Here is a 19,494-nt window from a genome sequence, read left to right as displayed (position 1 = left end):
TCATTATGAGAGGATATAAAGAAATAGTATTGTTTTCTGAAAGTTTTAATAGTGAATGGCCTACACAGAATAAAAATTCCTGCACATAGTAGGCACTCATTTATTTGCTGAATGAACACAGCTTTAATATAAGCTAGACCTTGAAATGGTCTAATCCATTCCAGTAAATCAGACCAAAGCTAACATTTATTGAATTCTCACTGATTGTTGGGCACTTCCAAACTCTGTGATTCTTTTACAGATGAGGAAGTTGAAGCAGAGAGGTTCAGTAATTCATCTAAGATGACAAAACTCATAATCGGAGATCCAGAATGAGATAGGTTTATCAACTCATTAATTCCCAATTACTTATCAAATGTCTGCTATGCTAGAATTGTGTTTCTAAGTGAATCCATCTCCTGTAGACGTTTTGGGCAAGACTGTCTACCGTAAAGAAGCCTTTCATTGGGACATTCTCTGTAGAAGGATGTCATTTATGTTGATTGCCTCATTTACTAATGCTTTTTTGCCTGTGATTTGAATGCTTTTAAACTTGCAGTACTCTTTAAAACACAGGGTTAACAAAAATTAAATCAACCAGTTTCATTTTTGGCTTTGTGATCTTATACAATTTTGTTTTTGAATCTCTTAAAATGTTCTGTTCTGTAAAGTCCAAGGTCTCTCCTGATTTTAGGTTAGAAATGTGGAAGTGGGTTTTCTGATAAAATCTTACAGTGATTTTGAACTAGATATAAAATAAATTTTATTTTGCTTTAGGATTATGGGAGTTTTATTACACCAAATCTGGCAATCAGATCACTTTGTCAGTTTAATTTAGATGTTAATTTGATTGCCTTTTTAATCTGATATCATTAAGATATAAAAGGTTGTCGTAGTCTCATTTTCAACCTAATATTGACCACACAGGCATACTGGTTTTAGGCTGCTCATTTAATCTTTGTCTTGGTTATTATTTTTAACTGGAAAAACATATTTCATACTGTTAAAACAGAAATCATATTAAGGTAGTAATTGACACTGAAATTTATTGAATACATGATTTGCAAATTGAGGTAGTATTTTAACTAGGGAATTATAAATGTTTGGAAGATGAGAGACTTCCAAAAATTCTTATACCCCATCTTATCAACATTGCCATGGAAAAGGGCCCTGGAACAAAACTGATAAAACAGTTTGTGACCTTTGGAGCCTCTGAGTCCCCCAATGGACTGAATTCTTCAAAAGAGTACAATGCCCCAGGCAAAATGGTCTCACTAGTTAGTTTATCTACACCATTGTTTGACTCAAAGGTGACTTTTAGAAACAAGTTTCTTCAAAAGAACATCTAAGGGCAGTGGACTGAGTGGGTTAACCCAACTCCCCCAGAAAACCCAGTGCCATCGAGTCGATTGTGACTCATAGCGACCCTATACTTCATGGACCCTGAAATCTGGATTCCAGGGGAGTTAAAACTGTTTCTGAATAGCAAATTAAGATCTGATTGTGGTGTATACATTCTACCAGAATGGGTGTTGGTGATGTGAATACTAACAAAGGGCTATAAAAGTCTGATTATTTTTCTTATTTTCTTTTAATAAAAAAACTTGGTTAGAAAAATGGTATGAATGAAAATCTAGTTTATATAATTACTTTTAAAATCGGTGGGTATACTTTTAATTAAAATCCATGTATTAAATAACATCCAAAAACTGCAAGCCTATGTAGACTCAAAATTTGTTTCTTTTTGGAAAGATGTCAGAGGGATTTACTCTTGAAATGTCATCTGGTGTCTGTAAGCATATTACATGGAATAGTTTATTTTCTCATATTGATAGACTAGAGCTCAGAAGTCAGAACTTTGAGGTGCTATAGAATATAAGTAGATTTTTTTTTCCAACTCAGTTATGTGTTATCATTGGGCCTGCTTTTGAACTGGTAAAAGATAACCCAAACTTTTCTCAAACTATTAGGTTAAAACAAATAGCAACTCTTTTTTTTTTTTTCTCCTTTGTTGGCAGGGTGGAATTCAGCGTACTCTTTCTTAGATGTGAAAGGAAGGGAAGGTCATTTCATGCCTTGTTGATAAAGGTAAGGTCTAGTAATTATTAAAGACTTCGGGGGTGTTTGTTAGGCATCATTTTTGCTTTTTGACATTCTGACTTTGTGGTATGCTGAAGTCAATTGAAAGATAATATGTCTTATACAATGAATGGAATGTACAATTGTTCCTTTAATTATCAGTAAAAACACACAAGATAAGGAAATTGGTGTAAATCAACATGACAAAGTGGCTGTGGATTTGTTATATAATGAGAAAGTAACTTGTGCCTTTCATTTGAAATGTTGGCTTGTACACTTAGTCTGTTCATCAAACATTTACACACGGGGTAATAACCTTTCCCCACATGTTACTGATATCATCATGATAATATTTTTCAGGTTAATACAAACTGGATTACAAAATTACGCTGTTTTCAAGCAGTTCCAATCCATTATACATTTTGTGCTGATAGTTCTAGTTGGCTTCACTCACATGAGAGGGCAAATGTAAAACATGTGGTTTGGACTTGAGAAGTCCCAGCTCAACTGAGTTGCCATGTAGCTTGGTGACTGTTCACTCCCAGACTTTTTCTGACCAGTTTGACCTTATGTATAAGTACTTTTTTTGTGTGCTACAATGTGCAGATGCTGTTCTAAATGTTTTACAGGTATTCAGTTTATTCTTCACAACAAGTATATAAGATTATTAACATTCCCACTTTAATAGAAGCATAGAGAGGTTAAGAAACTTGCCTAAGATTATATGGTTAGTAAGTAGCAGAACCAGAATTAAATGGAGACCTCAATTTACTGTTCTGCTATACTGAGAGCCTGTAACACTATTTGATCAATTTCCCTGTAGCAGACCCTTTATTATCAAACATCAGCTCACAGTTTCAGCTGCAAAATCATATTCCTGGCCAAATCCTACCTCTATGTGAACTTCTGTATTTCAAAAATGTCTCTGAATTCTTGGCCACCTAGTGTGTTTTCAGTCAAAAACAAAACAAAAAAAAAAAGAAAGAAGACACGAAGTACTAACATTACAAATGAAAGAGGGGCCATCACTACTGATCCTATAGATATTGAAATGATAATAAAGGAATGTTATTCCCACATTCCTTTGCCCACAAATGTGATAGATGAAATGGACAGATTCCTTGGAGGAAATAATCTACTAAAACTCTCACACGAGGAGAAATAGATAATCTGTGCCGACCTACATCTATAAAAGAAATTGAATAAAAAATGAATAACTTTCAAAAATAGAAAGCCTCAGACCCAGATAAATTCACTGGTGAATTCTATAAAACATTTAAAGAAGAAATAGTACCAAATCTCTGCATCTCTTCCAGAAAACAGAAGCAGAGGGACCACTTCCTGATTCATTAGGTCAGTAATACCCTAATACCAAAACCAGACAGTGACATCCAAGAAAGGAAAATGACATAATTTATCATGAACATAGATGGACAAATCTTAGCCAAAATATTAGAATATTGAATCTAACAATGTTATGCAGAAAAAGAATTATAAACCATGACCAAGTGGGGATTATTCTATGTATACAAAGCTGGTTTAACATTTGAAAATCAATTAATGTAATCCACCTCATCAACAGGCTAAAGAAGAAAAAAAATCATATGATCATATCAATAGATACAAAAAAAAATTTTGACAAAATCAAATACCCATTCATGATGAAAATTTTCTGCAAACTAAGAATAGAGGAGAACTTCCTCAACTTAATAAACAACATCTCCAAAAAACTACAGATAACATCATACTTAATGTTGAGAAATTAGATGCTTTCCTCCTAACATCAAGAGTAAGACAAGGATGGATGTCCTCTCTCACCACTCATATTCAACACTGTACTGGAAGTCCTTAGATAGTGCAATTAGACAAAAAAAGGAAATAAAAGGTACACGAATTGGGAAGGGAAAAATAAAACTGTTTTTATTCACAGATGATATGATAGTCTATATAGAAAATTCTAAGGAATTGACAAAAGTACTCCTGGAACTAACAGGTGATTATAGCTAGGTTGCAGGATCCCAGTACCCAGTGCCGTTGAGTCGATTCCGACTCATAGCTACCCTATAGGACAGGGTAGAACTGCCCCAGTTTTGTTTTTTTTTTTTTTGCAGGATACAAAGTTAATATAAAAGAGTCAGTTGGTTTCCTGTATACCATCAATGATCAGTTTGAATTTGAAATAAAAAAAAAAAACACAACACTGTTTCCATTAGCACTAAAACAAATGATATGTTTAGGTATAAATCTAACAAAATTTGTACAAGATTTTATGAGGAAAACTGCAGTACTCTGATGAAAGAAATCAAAGAAGATCTAAATAAATGGAGAGACATTCCGTGTTTATGGATAGGAAGAGCTAATATTATTGTCAGTTCTTTGTAATTGGAGCTATAGATTCAATACAATTTCAGTAAAAATCCCAGTGAGTTATTTTGTGAATATTGACAAACCGATTCTAAAGTTTATACAGACAAAAGAAAGCCAACATAATACTGAAGAAGAACAAAATTGGAGGACTGACCCTATCCAGCTTCAAGACTTATAAATCTACAGTGATCAAGACAGTGTGGTATTGGTAAAATAATAGACAAATAGATCCATGGAACAGAAGACCCACACAAATACAGTTAACTGATCTTTGACAGAAAAGCAAAGGCAATTCAAAGGTGAAATGATACTTTTTGGAACAGATGATGCTAGAACAGCTGGATATCCACATGCAAAAAAAATGAATCTAGACATAGAGCTTACATTTTTCACAAAAATTGGCTCAAAATGGATAATAGACCTAATGTAAGAAACAATACAACTCCTCAAAGATAACATAGGTGCCCTTGGGTTTGGCAGTAACTTTTTAGATACATTGACTTTCATGATCCATGAAAGAAGAAAATCAAAAACTTGGACTTATGTAAATTAAAACCATATGCTCTGCCAAAGACACTACTAAGGACAGACTAGGAGAAAATATTTGCAAAACACAGATCTGATAAAAAAACTTGTTTGTACTCAAGATGTTCAAAGAACTCTTGAAATTCAAAAATAAGAAAACAACTCAGTTATGAAATGGGCAAAAAATCTGGATAGACACCTCAGCAGAGAAGGTATATGGATGGCGAATAAGCATATGAAAAAATGCTCCCATCATATCTCATTAGGGAATTACAAATGAAAATAACAAGATACCACTGCTCACCTGTTAAAATGGTTCAAATCCGAAATGCTGACAAAGCCAAATACTTACGAGGATTTGAAACAGCAGAAACTTTCTCATTCATCACTGGTGGAAACGCAAAATGGTACAGCCTCTTTGGAAGAAAATTTGGCAGTTTCTTACAGAGCTAAACCTAGGCTTACTATATGATCCAGCATTTGAGCACCTCAGTATTTATACAAATGAGTTGAACACATAGGTTCATACAAAAACCTGCACACAAACATTTATAGCAGCTTTATTCATAAGTGCTTAAAATTGGAGCACTTAAGATGTTCTTCAGTAGGTACGTGGACAAGCAAACTGTAGTACATCTTTACAGTGGAATAACATATTGAGTGATGAAAAGATAGGAGCTATCAAATCACAAAAAGATATGAAGGAAGCTTAAATGAATATTGCTAAGTGAAAGAAGCCAGACTGAAAAGCCTACATACCAAATGATTCCAATTATATGACATTCTGGAAAAGGCAAAACTGTAGAGGTTTCCAGGGTTCAGTGGGAAGGAGAAAGATGAACAGTTGGAGCATCGGGCTTTTTTAGGGCAGAGAAACTATTCTGTATGATACCGTGATGGTGACTACATGACATGCGTTTATCAGAATCATGAGGACTCTATAACATACAGAGTGAACCCTAATGTAAACTATGGACTTTAGTTAATAATAATGTATCAGTGTTGGTATATCAGTGTTATGGATTGAATTGTGTCCTCCAAAAATATGTGTCAACTTGGCTAGGTCATAATTCCCAGTATTGTGTGGTTGTCCATCATTTTGTGATCTGATGTGATTATCCTGTGTGTTGTAAATTCTAACCTCTATGGTGTTAATGAGGCAGGACTCAACCTACAGTATTAGGTTGTATCGTGAGTCAATCTCTTTTGAGATGTAAAAGACAGAATCAAGTAGAGAGGAGAGGGACCTCATTACCACCAAGCAAGAAGAGCCAGGAGCAGAGCATGTCCTTTGGACCTGGGGTCCTTGTGCTGAGAAAATCCTAGACCAGGGTAAGATTGATGACAAGGACATTCCACCAGAGCCAAGAGAGACAGAGAGAGAGAGAGGGAGAGAGAGAGAGAGCCTTTCCTTTTAGAGCTGGTATCCTGAATTTGGACTTCTAGCCTCCTAAACTGTGAGAGAATAAATGTCTTTTTGTTAAAACCATCCACCTGTGGTATTTCTGTTATAGTGGGGATAGATAACTATGACAATCAGTGTCATGGATTGAACTGTGTTCCCCCAAAATATCTGTCAACTTGGCTAGGTCATGAGTTCCTTGTATGATTGTCTACCGTTTTATCTTCTGATGTGATTTCCCTATATGTTATAAATCCTATCACTATGAAGTAATAAGATGGATTAGCAGCAATTATATTGATGAGGTCTACAAGATTAGTTAGTGTCTTAAGCCAATCTCTTTTGGGATATAAAAGAGAGAAGCGAGCAGAGAGACATGGGAACCTCATACCACCAAGAAAGCAGCACTGGGAGCAGAGCGTGTCTTCGGACCTGAGGTTCCTGGGCGGAGATCCTCCCAGACCAAGGAAAGACTGATGACAAGGACCTTCTTCCTCCAGAGCTGACAGAGAGAGAAAGCCTTCCCCTGGAGCTGGTGCTTGAATTCAGACTTCTAGCCAACTGGACCGTGAGAGAATAAACTTCTCTTTGTTAAAGCCATCTACTTGTGCTATTTCTGTTGTAGCAGCACTAGATGACTAGGACAGTCACTTTTAACAAATGTTCTACTCTAATATAAAATGTTAATAATATAAGAATCTTTGGGGTGGGGATGGGGAGAGAGATATATGGGGACCCAGTATTTTCTTCTCTCTCTCTTTTTTTTATTGTAGCTTAAATGAAGGTTTACAGAGCAAATTAGTTTCTCATTAAACAGTTAGTACATACATTGTTTTGTGACATTGGTTACCAACCCCACAACATGTCAACGCTCTCCCGCTTTCAACCTTGGTTTCCCTGTTTCCATCTTTCCTGTCCCCTCCTGCCTTCTTGTCCCTGACCCTGAGCTGATGTGCCCATTTAGTCTCATTTTATTTTATGGGCCTGTGTAATCTTTGGCTAAAGGGTGAACCTCAGGAGTGACTTTATTACTGAGTTAAAAGGGTGTACAGGGGCCATACTCTTGGGGTTTCTCCAGTCTCTGTCAGACCAGTAAGTCTGGTGTTTTTTTGTGAGTTGGAATTTTGTTTTACATTTTTCTCCAGCTTTATCCAGGACCCTCTATTGTGATCCCTGTCAGAGCAGTCAGTGGTGACAGGTAGCTACTGGGCACCATCTAGTTGTGCTGGACTCAGTCTGGTAGAGGCTGTGGTAGTTGTGGGAACCCTGTATTTTCTGTTCATTGTTTCTGTACATCTAAAACTGCTCTAGAAAAGAAAGTCTATTAAACAAAAAATAAATGTATTGGTATTATTTCTGTAGTAATACCTGTGTAATGACTATCTTTCAATTTAGTCTCCACAATTCTGCTCATGTTTTTAAGATTTAAATTGTAGTAAGGAAAGGTGAAGATAATATGAAATAGATTATAATTTCAATCTTTTGATTAGGAATTGGTCATTTTTCTAGTTTTCTTTTAAAAAATTTTTCTGTAAATGATTTGATTTAGTATTTCATGTTTCCTGAAATACTTGCTCAATATTACATAATTAATGGCAAGTTTTACAAGAAGAAGTCACTACATATTTGAAAATGAAATATTTAGGGACCTGAATGAAATGCTTGTTAAAGTGAAGTTCACTTTTCACAACATGACTCGTTTTAGAGGTAAGAAACTGGTCAGAAAACCATCTGAGTGGAGAGCTTAGGATGTACTGGAGGTCTGAAAACGTGCACATGAGGGCCGTGCCATTTTTAAACTTGTTCAGCATTATATTTCTATTTAAAGGTTCACAGATTCCTGTTAATTATTTAGTTGATATGTTTTTATCATTTTTTATAAATATAAAAAAAATTTTTTTTTTTTATAACTCTACCTAAATTCCAGTTAGCTACTAAAGCATTCGCTCTTATTTCTGTTCCTTGTGTAACCAAGAATAGCATCATCCACCTGGTGGCAGCTACCTGAATTTATATCAAAACCAAACCAATTGCTGTCAAGTCAGTTCCAACTCATGGCGACCCCGTGTGTACCACAGTGGAACTGTGCTCCATAGGGTTCTCAGTGGCTCCTTTTTGGGAAGTAGATTGCCAGACCTTTCTTCTGAGACACCTCTGGGTAGAGTTGAAACTTCCAACTTTTGGTTAGCAGCAGAGTGTGTTAACCATTTGCACCACCCAGGGACTCACCTGAATTATACATCTACTAAAAGGAAGAAATAAGAATGCCCTAAAAGCTTTCAAACCTAAATCTCTCAAGTGGCAACGAGCTACACCTTAGGTGAATGGACACCTCTTGAGCATGAGACAGAAAGCATTAGGTTAATAAAAAGAAAAGTGAATGTGAATTAACAACTCATACAGAGTGAGATGTAAGAGAACTTATAAATTGATTTATTAGAGAGATTGCTTAATTTGTTCTTGGTAATTTGAAGATAAGTGAAATCTTAATGAAACTTAAAAAGGGAATATGAATTTTGTGCCAGGTGTTTTAATGAAACTGGGCTAGTTCATTTTCAGTGAGAAAAAAATAAGCAAAAAAAGGGGATCATGAAAAGATTGGTTGATAATTGTACTGAGTGAACATCACAGGGTGAACTAGTTCATGATAATGATGGGACGATGGGCTTTATTTTTCTTATATCTTTTCTAATAACAAATGAGCAAACATTGGAAAAATAAATACAGTGCAGAGATAATGCAATTGGCAGTATTATTACTGCTTTTTTGGCCTATAAGTACAATCTAATTTTTTCTGTGTTAAGTGTTTTGGGAGTACACTTTCAACATAGTAAAGTCCAGTTGGGCCACTGCATTATGCCACAGGACTTAAAAACCCCACATTGTATTGGGTATCAGAATCATGGACTTGCGTTCATAGGGAAAGACGGTGGGGGTGCAATAGTTCTTCGTCTGGCTGCTGTCTCTTTCTAAAGGATAGCATCTGGGGTCTAGAGCAGGACATAAGGTGTACTAGGGTGAGGAGTTTGGAAAAGGTTTAATCCGTTTTTGAGTCATGATCTCTGTTGTTGATAGGATCAGAATTCAAGCCCTAAGGAAATAGGTCTTTTACCAGAACTTGGGACAGGGTCAGAGAACCATTCGGATGGACTGGGATCAGGATTAGCATTTCTTGGCAGTCAGTAAACAGGAGTAATCAGAAAACCAAGGAGAACCTCAGCCTGTGGTTTTGGCCCTTGCAATTCTGCTGGGAAAGGATGCCTAGAGGCTCTAAGACAGGGAACAAAGGCCCTGAGATCAGAGGGTGCCTGTTTGAGAAATAGCGAAGAGACTGGTGTGGCTAGAGGAGAAGCAAGTAAAAGCGAAATAGACTATACTAAAAAATATCAGGGAGGTAATAGGGGATTGAGTGTGGAACTTAGAGACTAAGACGGGGAACAGAGGGGCCCCCAAATCTGCAACCAAAGTAACAAGAAGTGGGCCAGGGCACAGAAACAAAGCCATTCCCCAGAACAGTGGGGCTGGATATCAAAAAATAGCTGCAAACTTCTTTAAAGTTGCCTTTCAGAAGCAGCTGGAGAAAACCAGCCCCAGGAACATGCACATAACATCCACCTGTGACCGTTGTGTGACCTTCCACCAGGGGCAGTGAGGGGCTGTATCTGGGGAATTGAACCCGGGGAGCGAGAGACTGCGCAGGCGCAACACCCCATAATAAGTTTTTTTCTTTATGAATCCCAGAGGTCTCCAGGACGGGAGCCATCTTGGAAAGCTGCTGTGTGCGAACCTTAGGTAACATGTCCCCGCCTGTGCCTATGAATAAACATGAATCTTTTCCCACCCAAGAACTTTTAAAAACTGGGGCCCATCTTTTGTTCTGTGAGACTGGGGTATGTGTTGCTCTAGGCCCTCCTTGTCACTGCTTGCAAGCCCCTTCAATAAAGCTTTGCTTGTGTGGAAAACTATGTGCCTTACCTGCTCATTCTTGACCAGTGAGAGGCAAGAACCTTATTCCAGTAACAGCTCCTTTGTCCAGGCATAAAACTTAAGGCTGCAGGATTAATCTACAGCCCACCCACCAGTACAGAAGACTCTTAACACAGTGTCTGACTGTGAAGATTTGCCTGGGCAATGGGAGTGGCTTAGCTTTTAGGTTAAGTTTTTAGCCATATTCACAAAATATAAACTCGAGAAAGTTCGAAACTGAAATGCATATATGTTTTTTCAGAGATATCGACTGTGAAATATATTTTATTTTGTTGTATGTATTATCTGTTGTTGGGTGCCATCAAGTCAATTTTGAGTCATGCTGACCCCACGTGACAGAGTAGAGCTGTCCCTGGTATTTTCTAGACTGTAATTTTTTTTTTTTTAATGTTTATGGAGGAACACTCGTGGTGCACTGGTTAAGAGCTACCAGCTGCTCCTTGGAAACTATGGGGCGGTTCTGCTCTGTTCTGTGTAATGTTTACAGAATCAGATCGTGGTGGGGTTCAAACCACCAACCTTTCGGTTAGCAAGTGAATGCTTAACTGTTGTACCACCAGAGCCTCTTATATTTTGTCTAGAAATATAAAATTTAATAAAAAAAAATTTAATAGGACGGTTAAAATAATATTTTTCTTGGTGGAAATAATTCATGTCGTTTGTAGAGATTTGGTAATAAAAAGGTAAAAAAGAATTTAACTATCTCAATGTTAGCATTTTTATATTTTCTTTCTGTTTGTGTATGCGTGTGTGTGTTTAAATTGGAATTATATTGTCTATGTTGTTAAATGGCCTAAAATACAATTTTAATGGCTGTACAGTTTTTGAGTCTATTGTTTCAGATTCTGTCTCTGGGGCATATTCCTGATAGGGGAGCAACTAGACCAAGGGATGTGAACATCTCTTGAAACCCACTGCAAATTGTTTTTCAGGATCCTGTGTGATTTATATTTGCTTTGGGAGGGACTGGTTTCACTGGGTATTATCATTATGATAATCTTTCATAATTACATATGAGGAGACTTGTATTTCATTGTTTTTTAATGCCACTCTTTGATTCCTTCTGAGGTTCTACTTTTTTTTTTTTTCTTTTTATGTATTTCTTTTCGTTTGTTGCCCTTAAGAAAGTTCAGACTCATGATGTCTCCAGGTACAACAGAATGAAATGTTGCCTGGTCCTATGCTATTTTCACAGTTGTTGGTATGCTCGAGTGCATTGTTGAAGCCACTGTGTGTTTTGAGTGCCTTCCAACCTATGGGGCTTATCTTCCAGAATTATATCAGATAATATTTTGTTGTCATCTGTAGAATTTTCATTGGCTAATTTTTGGAAGAAATCGCCATGCCATTCCTACTAGTCTGTCTTAGCCTGGAAGCTCCACTGAAACCTGTAATCCACCATGAGTGACTCTGCTGGTATTTGGAATACCAGTGGCATAGCTTCCAGCATCATAGCAATATATAAGCCACCACAGAATGACGAACTGAGAGACGAGTGGTGGATATCCTTGCTAGAAATTTGTATTTCACCTTTCATTTTATGGAAAGTTTCCTTTTCATATCTTTTTCAATTTTTCCATTGCACTTTTGCTGTATTATTTTTCTGAGCTTCCTACACAAATAAGATTATCAGTTCCTTGGCTGTCATCTATGTCAAATATTTTTCCAACTTGTTGCTTGCCTTCTACTTTAATGCATTTATTGAATTTTAGAGGTTTCACAATCTATATTTAAGTCTAGGGAATTTTTCTTTATAATTTCTAATAGCTTCCAGATTTAGAAAGCTAAAAATGACAATTTAGGTTGTAATAATAGTAGCTGAAGCATGTACTGTGTTTCTGGACCTGTTCTGAGTACATTACATGCGTTAACCATTGCTCATTTTGCAGATGAGGAAATTAAGGAACAGAGAGATAAGTAACACAGCATGTTTATGGTTATATGACTCCAGATCCCATGATCTTTTCCACTACCCCACACTTTCTGGTAGAACATAACAGACGAGGGTGCTCTTAAGATGGTTAGGGTATTAAAGGAAAGCATCATGAAAAAGAAAAAACAAAAATTTACATTTACTTGGTATTTATCATTGATTCTTATTTTTCCGGTATTCGGTGATTTTGTTTTCCGTTCATATATAATCAGGAGACTTAAAAACAAATATTTTTGTTATTATAGCGTTATCCCTGGATGGACTCAAACCTCGAACCTTTTGGTTAACAGCTGAGAGCATTAACTGTTCGCACCATCCAGGGAAACAAAAAACATTATTCTCCTCATCTGAGTTTAGCCTGAGAGTGGGGAATAGGAGTGGTGACACATGAAGATTTAGCTGGAGAATTGCCATTTTGTCTTTCCTCTCTTTTATGGATGTTGTTCAATTATTGCAGTTGCCTTGTACGTGTCAGGTACTCAGCAGACATTGAGCGCTCAGCATACATTGTTATTTCATCTTACGCACCACTCTTTAAAGGAGAGGAGATTTTACTGTCTTCTTTTTACAAATGAGGAAATTCAGAATCAGAGACTATTTGTCAGGACTAGGATAACCTAGCTATAATTAAGAGTGTGGAGGTTTGAATTCAGGTCATTCTCACCCACCCAAAACCCAGCCGTCGAGTCGATTCCGACTCATAGCAACCCTATAGGACAGAGTAGAACTGCCCCATAGAGTTCAAAGGAGCGCCTGGAGGATTTGAGCTGCTGACCTCTTGGTTAGTAGCCGTAGCACTTAACTGCTACACCACAAGGGATTCCTTCTCACCCACAGTACTCTTAAAAGATACTGTGTCCATTGTTTTTAAATAGAGTTCTTTATACCCACTCAAGGATCGTGCTATTGTTGTTGTTAGTTGCCCTTGAGGTGATTCTGACTCATACCAACCCCATGTGTGTCAGGGTAGAATTGTTCCATAGGGTTTTCAAGGCTGTGACCTTTTGGAAGCAGATCACCAGACCTGTCTTCCAAGGCACCTCTGGGTGTGTTTGAACTGCCATCCTTTTGGCTAGTAGTAAGGCACTTAATGGAAACCATGGTGGCATAGTGGTTAAGTGCTACGGCTGCTAACCAAGAGGTCAGCAGTTCGAATCCACCAGGCGCTCCTTGGAAACTCTGTGGGGCAGTTCTACTCTGTCCTATAGGGTTGCTATGAGTTGGAATCGACTGGATGGCATTGGTTTTTTTTTTTTTTGTAGGGCACTTAATGATTTGTACCAATCCAGGGATTCCCAAGGATCATGGGATACAAATATATGTGGTTTTCTTTTCTTTTTTGATTGAAGAGCATGTATCATGCGTATATCATGATTACAGTGTAGGAATTCACAAGTTGAAGTTGTTACTATTGCTCTGAATTATATGGCAATGCAAATTGAATGACTGACTCACTTCAGAGTTGCATAGGTTGGATCAGAGTCAGTCTCAGGCAGAATTATGAGACATAGTGGGCTGTTCTTTTTGCTGATGTTGCTTGTGTTCTCAGGCTGTACCTGGTTCCCGGTGTAGGGTTCTTTCTATTGTTCTGCCTTCCTGGCAGCATCCCATAGAAGTTTTTGAAAACTAGACCTGGGAAAGTAAGTTGTAGTTCGCCTCCCTTCTTTCACTGATCCTGAAACTGTGTCAGCTGGCTTCTGATCTTGAGCTTGCTCTTTGATAAGGTGATTGGGATTCTTAGGTAGCTTTTTGGGAGGGATGTGTCTGTGAACTCTGAATGTACATGCAAAATTTCTATTTATGTATGTTTTTTCTGGTCTGTGACTTCATTGTTAACGGAGTCTGTGTTCAAAAATGAAAACCAGACAACAGAGGGATTTTGCATTCCATCAGATTGACAGTCTAGGTGGCCTTCTCTTAAATTTTCTGTCTCTGCTACTAATCAAATATTACCTGTGATTTCTCATTCATCAAGAATCTCTTAATCATTACTGATGCACATGTTCACTTATTTGTTGTTACACCTTTGCTCTGTTTTCACAAAGTATTTGAGAATGTTTTATCATGTAAAACTTCAAGCAGCTTATTAATAGTGTAGTTTTTTGGTTAGCAACTGAACTCTTAACCACTGTGTCACCAGAGCCCCATTCAAAGGTAATATATTTCAATAATGTGATATATTACATTTGTATAATGTGTTTCTTATTATATTTTAAAGTATTTCTTCTAATATACACACTCAAAAGATGGTTTCTAATTGCAGAATTCTTTACTAAAGTCTAGTCCTGTGTGTAAAATGTAGAAATATTTAAGGTACAGAATATAAGATGTCTATTTAATTTTTTTCTTAATAAATTAATTTTGCTTCATTCTTATAATTGTGCCATGTTTTATCTTATGACTGTTTCTCTAATTCAGGAGTTGAAAATTTAAATGCCATGAGGGTTATGGGAATAGGATGGGTTTGGGGTAGTACAGTCGGGATTAGTAAAAACTATAACCAGATGGAGAGCAAATGCATTGCCTAGAGACATTTACATTTACATTGTAGGGAAAACCTGGCTGGTTTAAAAACATCCGTAAGGGCGGCTGTGTTTGACCCTGTTTTACTCTCTGTGGAACCAAAGATATATCAGTAATTTGAATATCTTTGCAGTTAAACTATTATAGGAGAAAGCAAATGATTTTCTGTCGTATTTGGAGGAGCACATGAGTTTTTGATTAATGTCTTGTTCTCCATTAAAATGAAACTTTCAAGAGTATTTGGACTATTGAGCCTACCATGGTAGATGGCATGTAGTAGAGCACAATGGATAAGCATTCAGGAGAAAAGACCTGGTGATCTGCTCCTGTAAAGATTGTTGTTGTTAGGTGCTGTCCAGCTGGTTCTGACTTGTAGAGACCCTATTGGACAGAGTAGAACTGCCCCATAGGGTTTCCAAGGAGCAGCTGGTGGATTCGAATAGCTGACTTTTTGGTTAGCAGCCTGAGCTCTTAACCACTGTGCCGCACAGCCTAGCACACCCTATGGGACAGTTCTACTCTGTCATATAGGGTCGCTGTGAAAAACTGGACAGCACACAACAGTAGCAACTGGTGTGTTGAAAACACATTTGCTAGTATATTGAATTTGACCACATAAATAACACTCAAATCTATCTTTTATTCATCTTCAGTACCAATACTCTGATCTAGGCACTATCACCTGTTGCCTAAACCACTGCTATAACTTATATCCTACTAAAAGGTATTTTCTGACTCTAATCTGGTCTTATTTCAGTCTCCTTTCCACACTAAAGCCAGAGCGGTCCTCCAAAGATTCAAAACTAAGGATGTAAATTGCCCCAGTTGAAAGCCTCTAATAGATTCCCTGTATCCTTGACAATCTTAACTAGCTGCCTACTACTCTAGCCTCATATGAAAAATGATCTAAAATCAATTAAATGGAAGAGCCTTTCAAATCAGTTTATAAGAGTTACGGCTACTCTGAGGAGACATCAGAATTTTTATAAAACCTTATTTAGGTGTTACAGAATTTTTGAACATTAATAAGATGACATCTCATGAAATATCAGTTGCATGCATACTTTTTAAAATTACAGATTGTGGCTAATTGATTATAAAAATGGTTTCAATTTTTCCTTTCTTCTTGTATCCACACGCTTTGCAATGTGACTGCAGCTATACCTGCTAAGAAATGGAATCTGTTTCCCTACCTCTTGAACCTTGGCTGGCCTTGTAATTTACTTCAGCCAATAGAAGTAAAGGCATATCAGTTCCCAGACTAGGCCTCAAGAGCCCTTGCTCACTCAGTTGTCTTTTGGAACCCTACCATTGCTATGAGCACAGTGCCAGGCCAGTCTGCTGGATAATGAGTAGCCATGTGGAAAAGAGCTAAGTTGTTTCATTCGCACACATTCTCGACCAATTACCAGCCAGCTGACCCCAAAACGTGAGAGCCTAGCCAAGAACAGTAGAGCTACCTAACCAATATGAAACTGACCAGAGTTGCTTGAGTGAACCCAGCTGAGCTCTGAAGAGGACTTACTTGATTTGCAGACTTAGGAGCAATAATTAATGTTTGGAGTCTCTGAATTTAGGCATCACAATGCATTAAAACTAGGATTTACTAACAAAAACCAAAACCAAACCCTTCTACCTGGAAATTAATCTATTAACTTATGAGTAGAATGGAAATTGGCCTTATACTTATGTTTTGTGCTTCTGTTCTACCTCCCAGTGCATTGTGTAGCTTCTGGGGTCTTAAAAGCTTACAAGCAGCCATCCAAGGTGGAACAATTGCTCTCTATTTGTCAGGAGCAACAAAGGAAGGAGGACAGCCAGGAATAGGAGGAAATGGAATGTGTGGCTAATTGCGTCCATGAACAGTTGCCTCTTTTGCCATGAGACGAGAAGAAGTGGCTGGTGCCCAGTTATCATTACTGAACATTTTGATCAAAGATTCTGTAGAAGAATACTGATCAAAAGGGAGAAATAATAACAGTGAAAACATTATACATTAGAATCTATGGGGTACATTTAAAGCAGTGATGGGAGGAAAATTTATTCCTCTAAACACATTAATCAATAAAAAATGAAAGAATCAAAATAAATGAATTAAATTCTCAGGTTAAAAAACAAAACGAAATGAACAAAAAAAACTGGAAGAAGAAAGAACAAAGTAAACCAAAATGGGTACAAGGAAAGAAATAGTAAAGATAAAAGCAGAAATTAGTGTGGAAAGAGAATATAAAAATGATAATTAATAAACCAAAACTCTGGTGAAAAATTGACAAAGTAGAGAAACTACTAGCTAACTTGATCAAGAAAAAAGAAACCATAAGTATTTAAAACAAGAAATGGTACCTACAAGAAACATGTCCCATGGCTACGTGGTTAGCAACTCACATTTAAAGGTGGAGATTATTAAGAAGGAAATAGAAACTGTCGGTTTACAGAGAAGACCAGGGACTGATGGGCTGTTCGAGTTTGTAGAATGGTAGGGGGATGAATCTTCATTGCTGCCACGATGCCAGTGTTGTTGGACATAAAAGAAAAATACAACCTGTGATATTATAGTTCAATAAAAATTTAATTTACCTGCCCTCCTGCTAATTCAGCCAACTATGTTTTGCCCAGTATGTGCCAAATAGTAGGCGTTCAAAGATGGAGAAGAAATTCTTTTCTTGCCTTGGAGAAACTCCCAGAAGTAGACAATTATGATAATTATTACCCTGGAAAAATTGACAAAGTGCTACTCACTAATTTTACATTTCTCCAGTTTTGCTGCTTGTGGAGGAGCTGAGTTGTCTTATCAGGCAGTAGCCTGTGCTGGTTTTCTTCTATGCCTTGTGACCTGGACACACAAATCTGATTCTGCGTAGTAGGAACTAGGCACATGGTAGTGGTACAGACTTGCACATAGTAGACACTCATACAATCAAAACCAACCAAAGAGTTTCATTTACATCTCACTTTTGCAGTTTACAAAGTACTTTTACGTCATTTTATCATTTATGCTTTATAACAACTCTTTAAATAAGAGGATTGTAACCTCACTTTATAGGTGAGAACCTTCACCTATATAGATCTCTTCTGAGCAGTGTCTTGTTCTAGGATTCCTTCTTTAATTCACTTTGGGATAGCCAGTTCAGTTTTGTTTTTATTTGTAAAAAAAAAACTTATTACATGAATTAGACCTGCTTATTTTTGATTACTGAGGAAATAAAAAAAAAAAAAGAAAAGAAGTGTTTCTGCCAATTCTGTCACCTAGATGAGCCTTTTCATGCTTTGGTATATGTTCTTGTTCTTTCTCTCCCACTCATCTCATGTCCCCATCTCGTATTTAGCAACTTTCGTTATCCTCTTTTATTTGTATCTTCTCTGTAAATATTTTACATGTCTACTTTTTTACACAGTGTGATGGTGGTGCCAGGGAGGATGATGAATTGCAAGCAGGAAGGAGGATTGAGGAAGGCCAATTCCTGGAGATGGTGGCCTCTGAGCTGAGCATCACAGGATGGGCAGGGTTTTTGACGGGCAAAAATAGGGAAGACCGTGGTAGGTAAAGCTCTTTTACTGACAGCATGTTGTTGTTGGGCGCCATTGAGTCAATTCCTACTCATACTGACCCTACAGGACAGGGTAAAGGTGCCCCATAGGATTTTCTAGGCTGTAATCATTCTGTGGGCAGATTTCCACGTCTTTCTCCTGTGGAGCTGCTGGGTGGATTTTAGGTATCAACCTTTTGGTTAATAGCCGAGCTCTTAACCATTGCACCAGCAGAGCTCCTTACTAAAGGTATAAAACCAAAAACCAAATCCAGTGCCATCGAGTCGATTCTGACTCATAGCGACCCTATAGGACAGGGTAGAACTGCCCCATAGAGTTTCCAAGGAGCGCCTGGCGTATTCAAACTGCTGACCCTTTGGTTAGCAGCTGTAGCACTTAACCACTACAGCACCAGGGTTTCCTACTAAAGGTATACCAAAAAATAAATCCAAAATAAACCCCCCCAAAACTAGCCATCAAGTTGATTCCAACTCACAGTGACCCCATAGGACAGAGTAGAACTGTCCCATAGGGTTTCCAAGGAATGGCTAGTGGATTTGAACTGCCAACTTTTTGGTTAGCAGCTGTAGCTCTTAACCTCTGTACCACCAGGGTTCCACTAAAGGTATAAAAAAAAAAGGTATAGGGGCGGGAAAATGTAGGCTATGTTTTAAAAGCACAAGTAGTCAGGTTGTGAGAGGGTGACTGTTGATAGAGTGGTAGCCTGAGTAATAACAGTAATGATGATACTTATTGAGTGCTTGCTAAGTGTTAGAAGGAAACCCCAGTAGCATAGTGGTTAAGAGCTACGGCTGCTAACCAAAAGGTCGGCAGTTCAAATCTACCAGACGCTCCTTAGAAACTCTATGGGGCAGTTCTACTCTGTCCTATCGGGTTGCTATGAGTTGGAATTGACTTGATGACAGTGGTTGGTTGGTTAGTTGGAAGTATCAGAAACTATCCTAAGCACCATATTGTTAGTGTAGGCATTCCGACTCATAGCGACCCTGTAGGGCAGAGTAGGATTTTCTAGGCTTTATTTTTAATCTAATAGGAAATGTCACAGTAAAATGAGAACAAGTTAAGATTGATATCTAGGTTTGTGCATCTCAAAACTTGTGCATGTCCACTCTGCAATACTATATTCCTAATTCTTTTAGTATATAAAGTG

General features: G+C 37.5%; 2 protein-coding genes across 14 annotated transcripts in view; both read left to right on the top strand.

Annotated features, from left to right (window-relative positions):
* Positions 1 to 19,494, top strand: part of PDLIM5 (PDZ and LIM domain 5) — a 1,027,106-nt gene that overhangs the window by 551,514 nt on the left and 456,098 nt on the right. The gene's annotated exons all lie outside the window — the stretch shown is intronic.
* The window catches only part of BMPR1B (bone morphogenetic protein receptor type 1B), a 531,312-nt gene that overhangs the window by 154,338 nt on the left and 357,480 nt on the right, over positions 1 to 19,494 (top strand). For 6 of the 13 annotated variants that reach the window (XM_049885696.1, XM_049885697.1, XM_049885686.1 and 3 more), the window contains exon 2: positions 1,998 to 2,067. The exons of 1 other annotated variant lie outside the window; for it this stretch is intronic. Coding sequence is in view for 2 of the 12 variants with exons in the window: in XM_049885683.1 (XP_049741640.1) it covers positions 18,263 to 18,332 (70 nt within the window). In the remaining 10 variants the exon portion in view is untranslated. Of the gene's footprint in view, positions 1 to 1,997; positions 6,921 to 7,842; positions 18,333 to 19,494 lie in introns of those variants that run through there. 6 more of the 13 variants (XM_049885691.1, XM_049885685.1, XM_049885683.1 and 3 more) reach the window with 5 other exon arrangements.

This window comes from Elephas maximus, chromosome 5 (genome assembly GCF_024166365.1).
Source record: "Elephas maximus indicus isolate mEleMax1 chromosome 5, mEleMax1 primary haplotype, whole genome shotgun sequence".
NCBI lineage: Eukaryota > Metazoa > Chordata > Mammalia > Proboscidea > Elephantidae > Elephas > Elephas maximus.
This window is presented reverse-complemented; position numbering and strand designations above follow the sequence as displayed.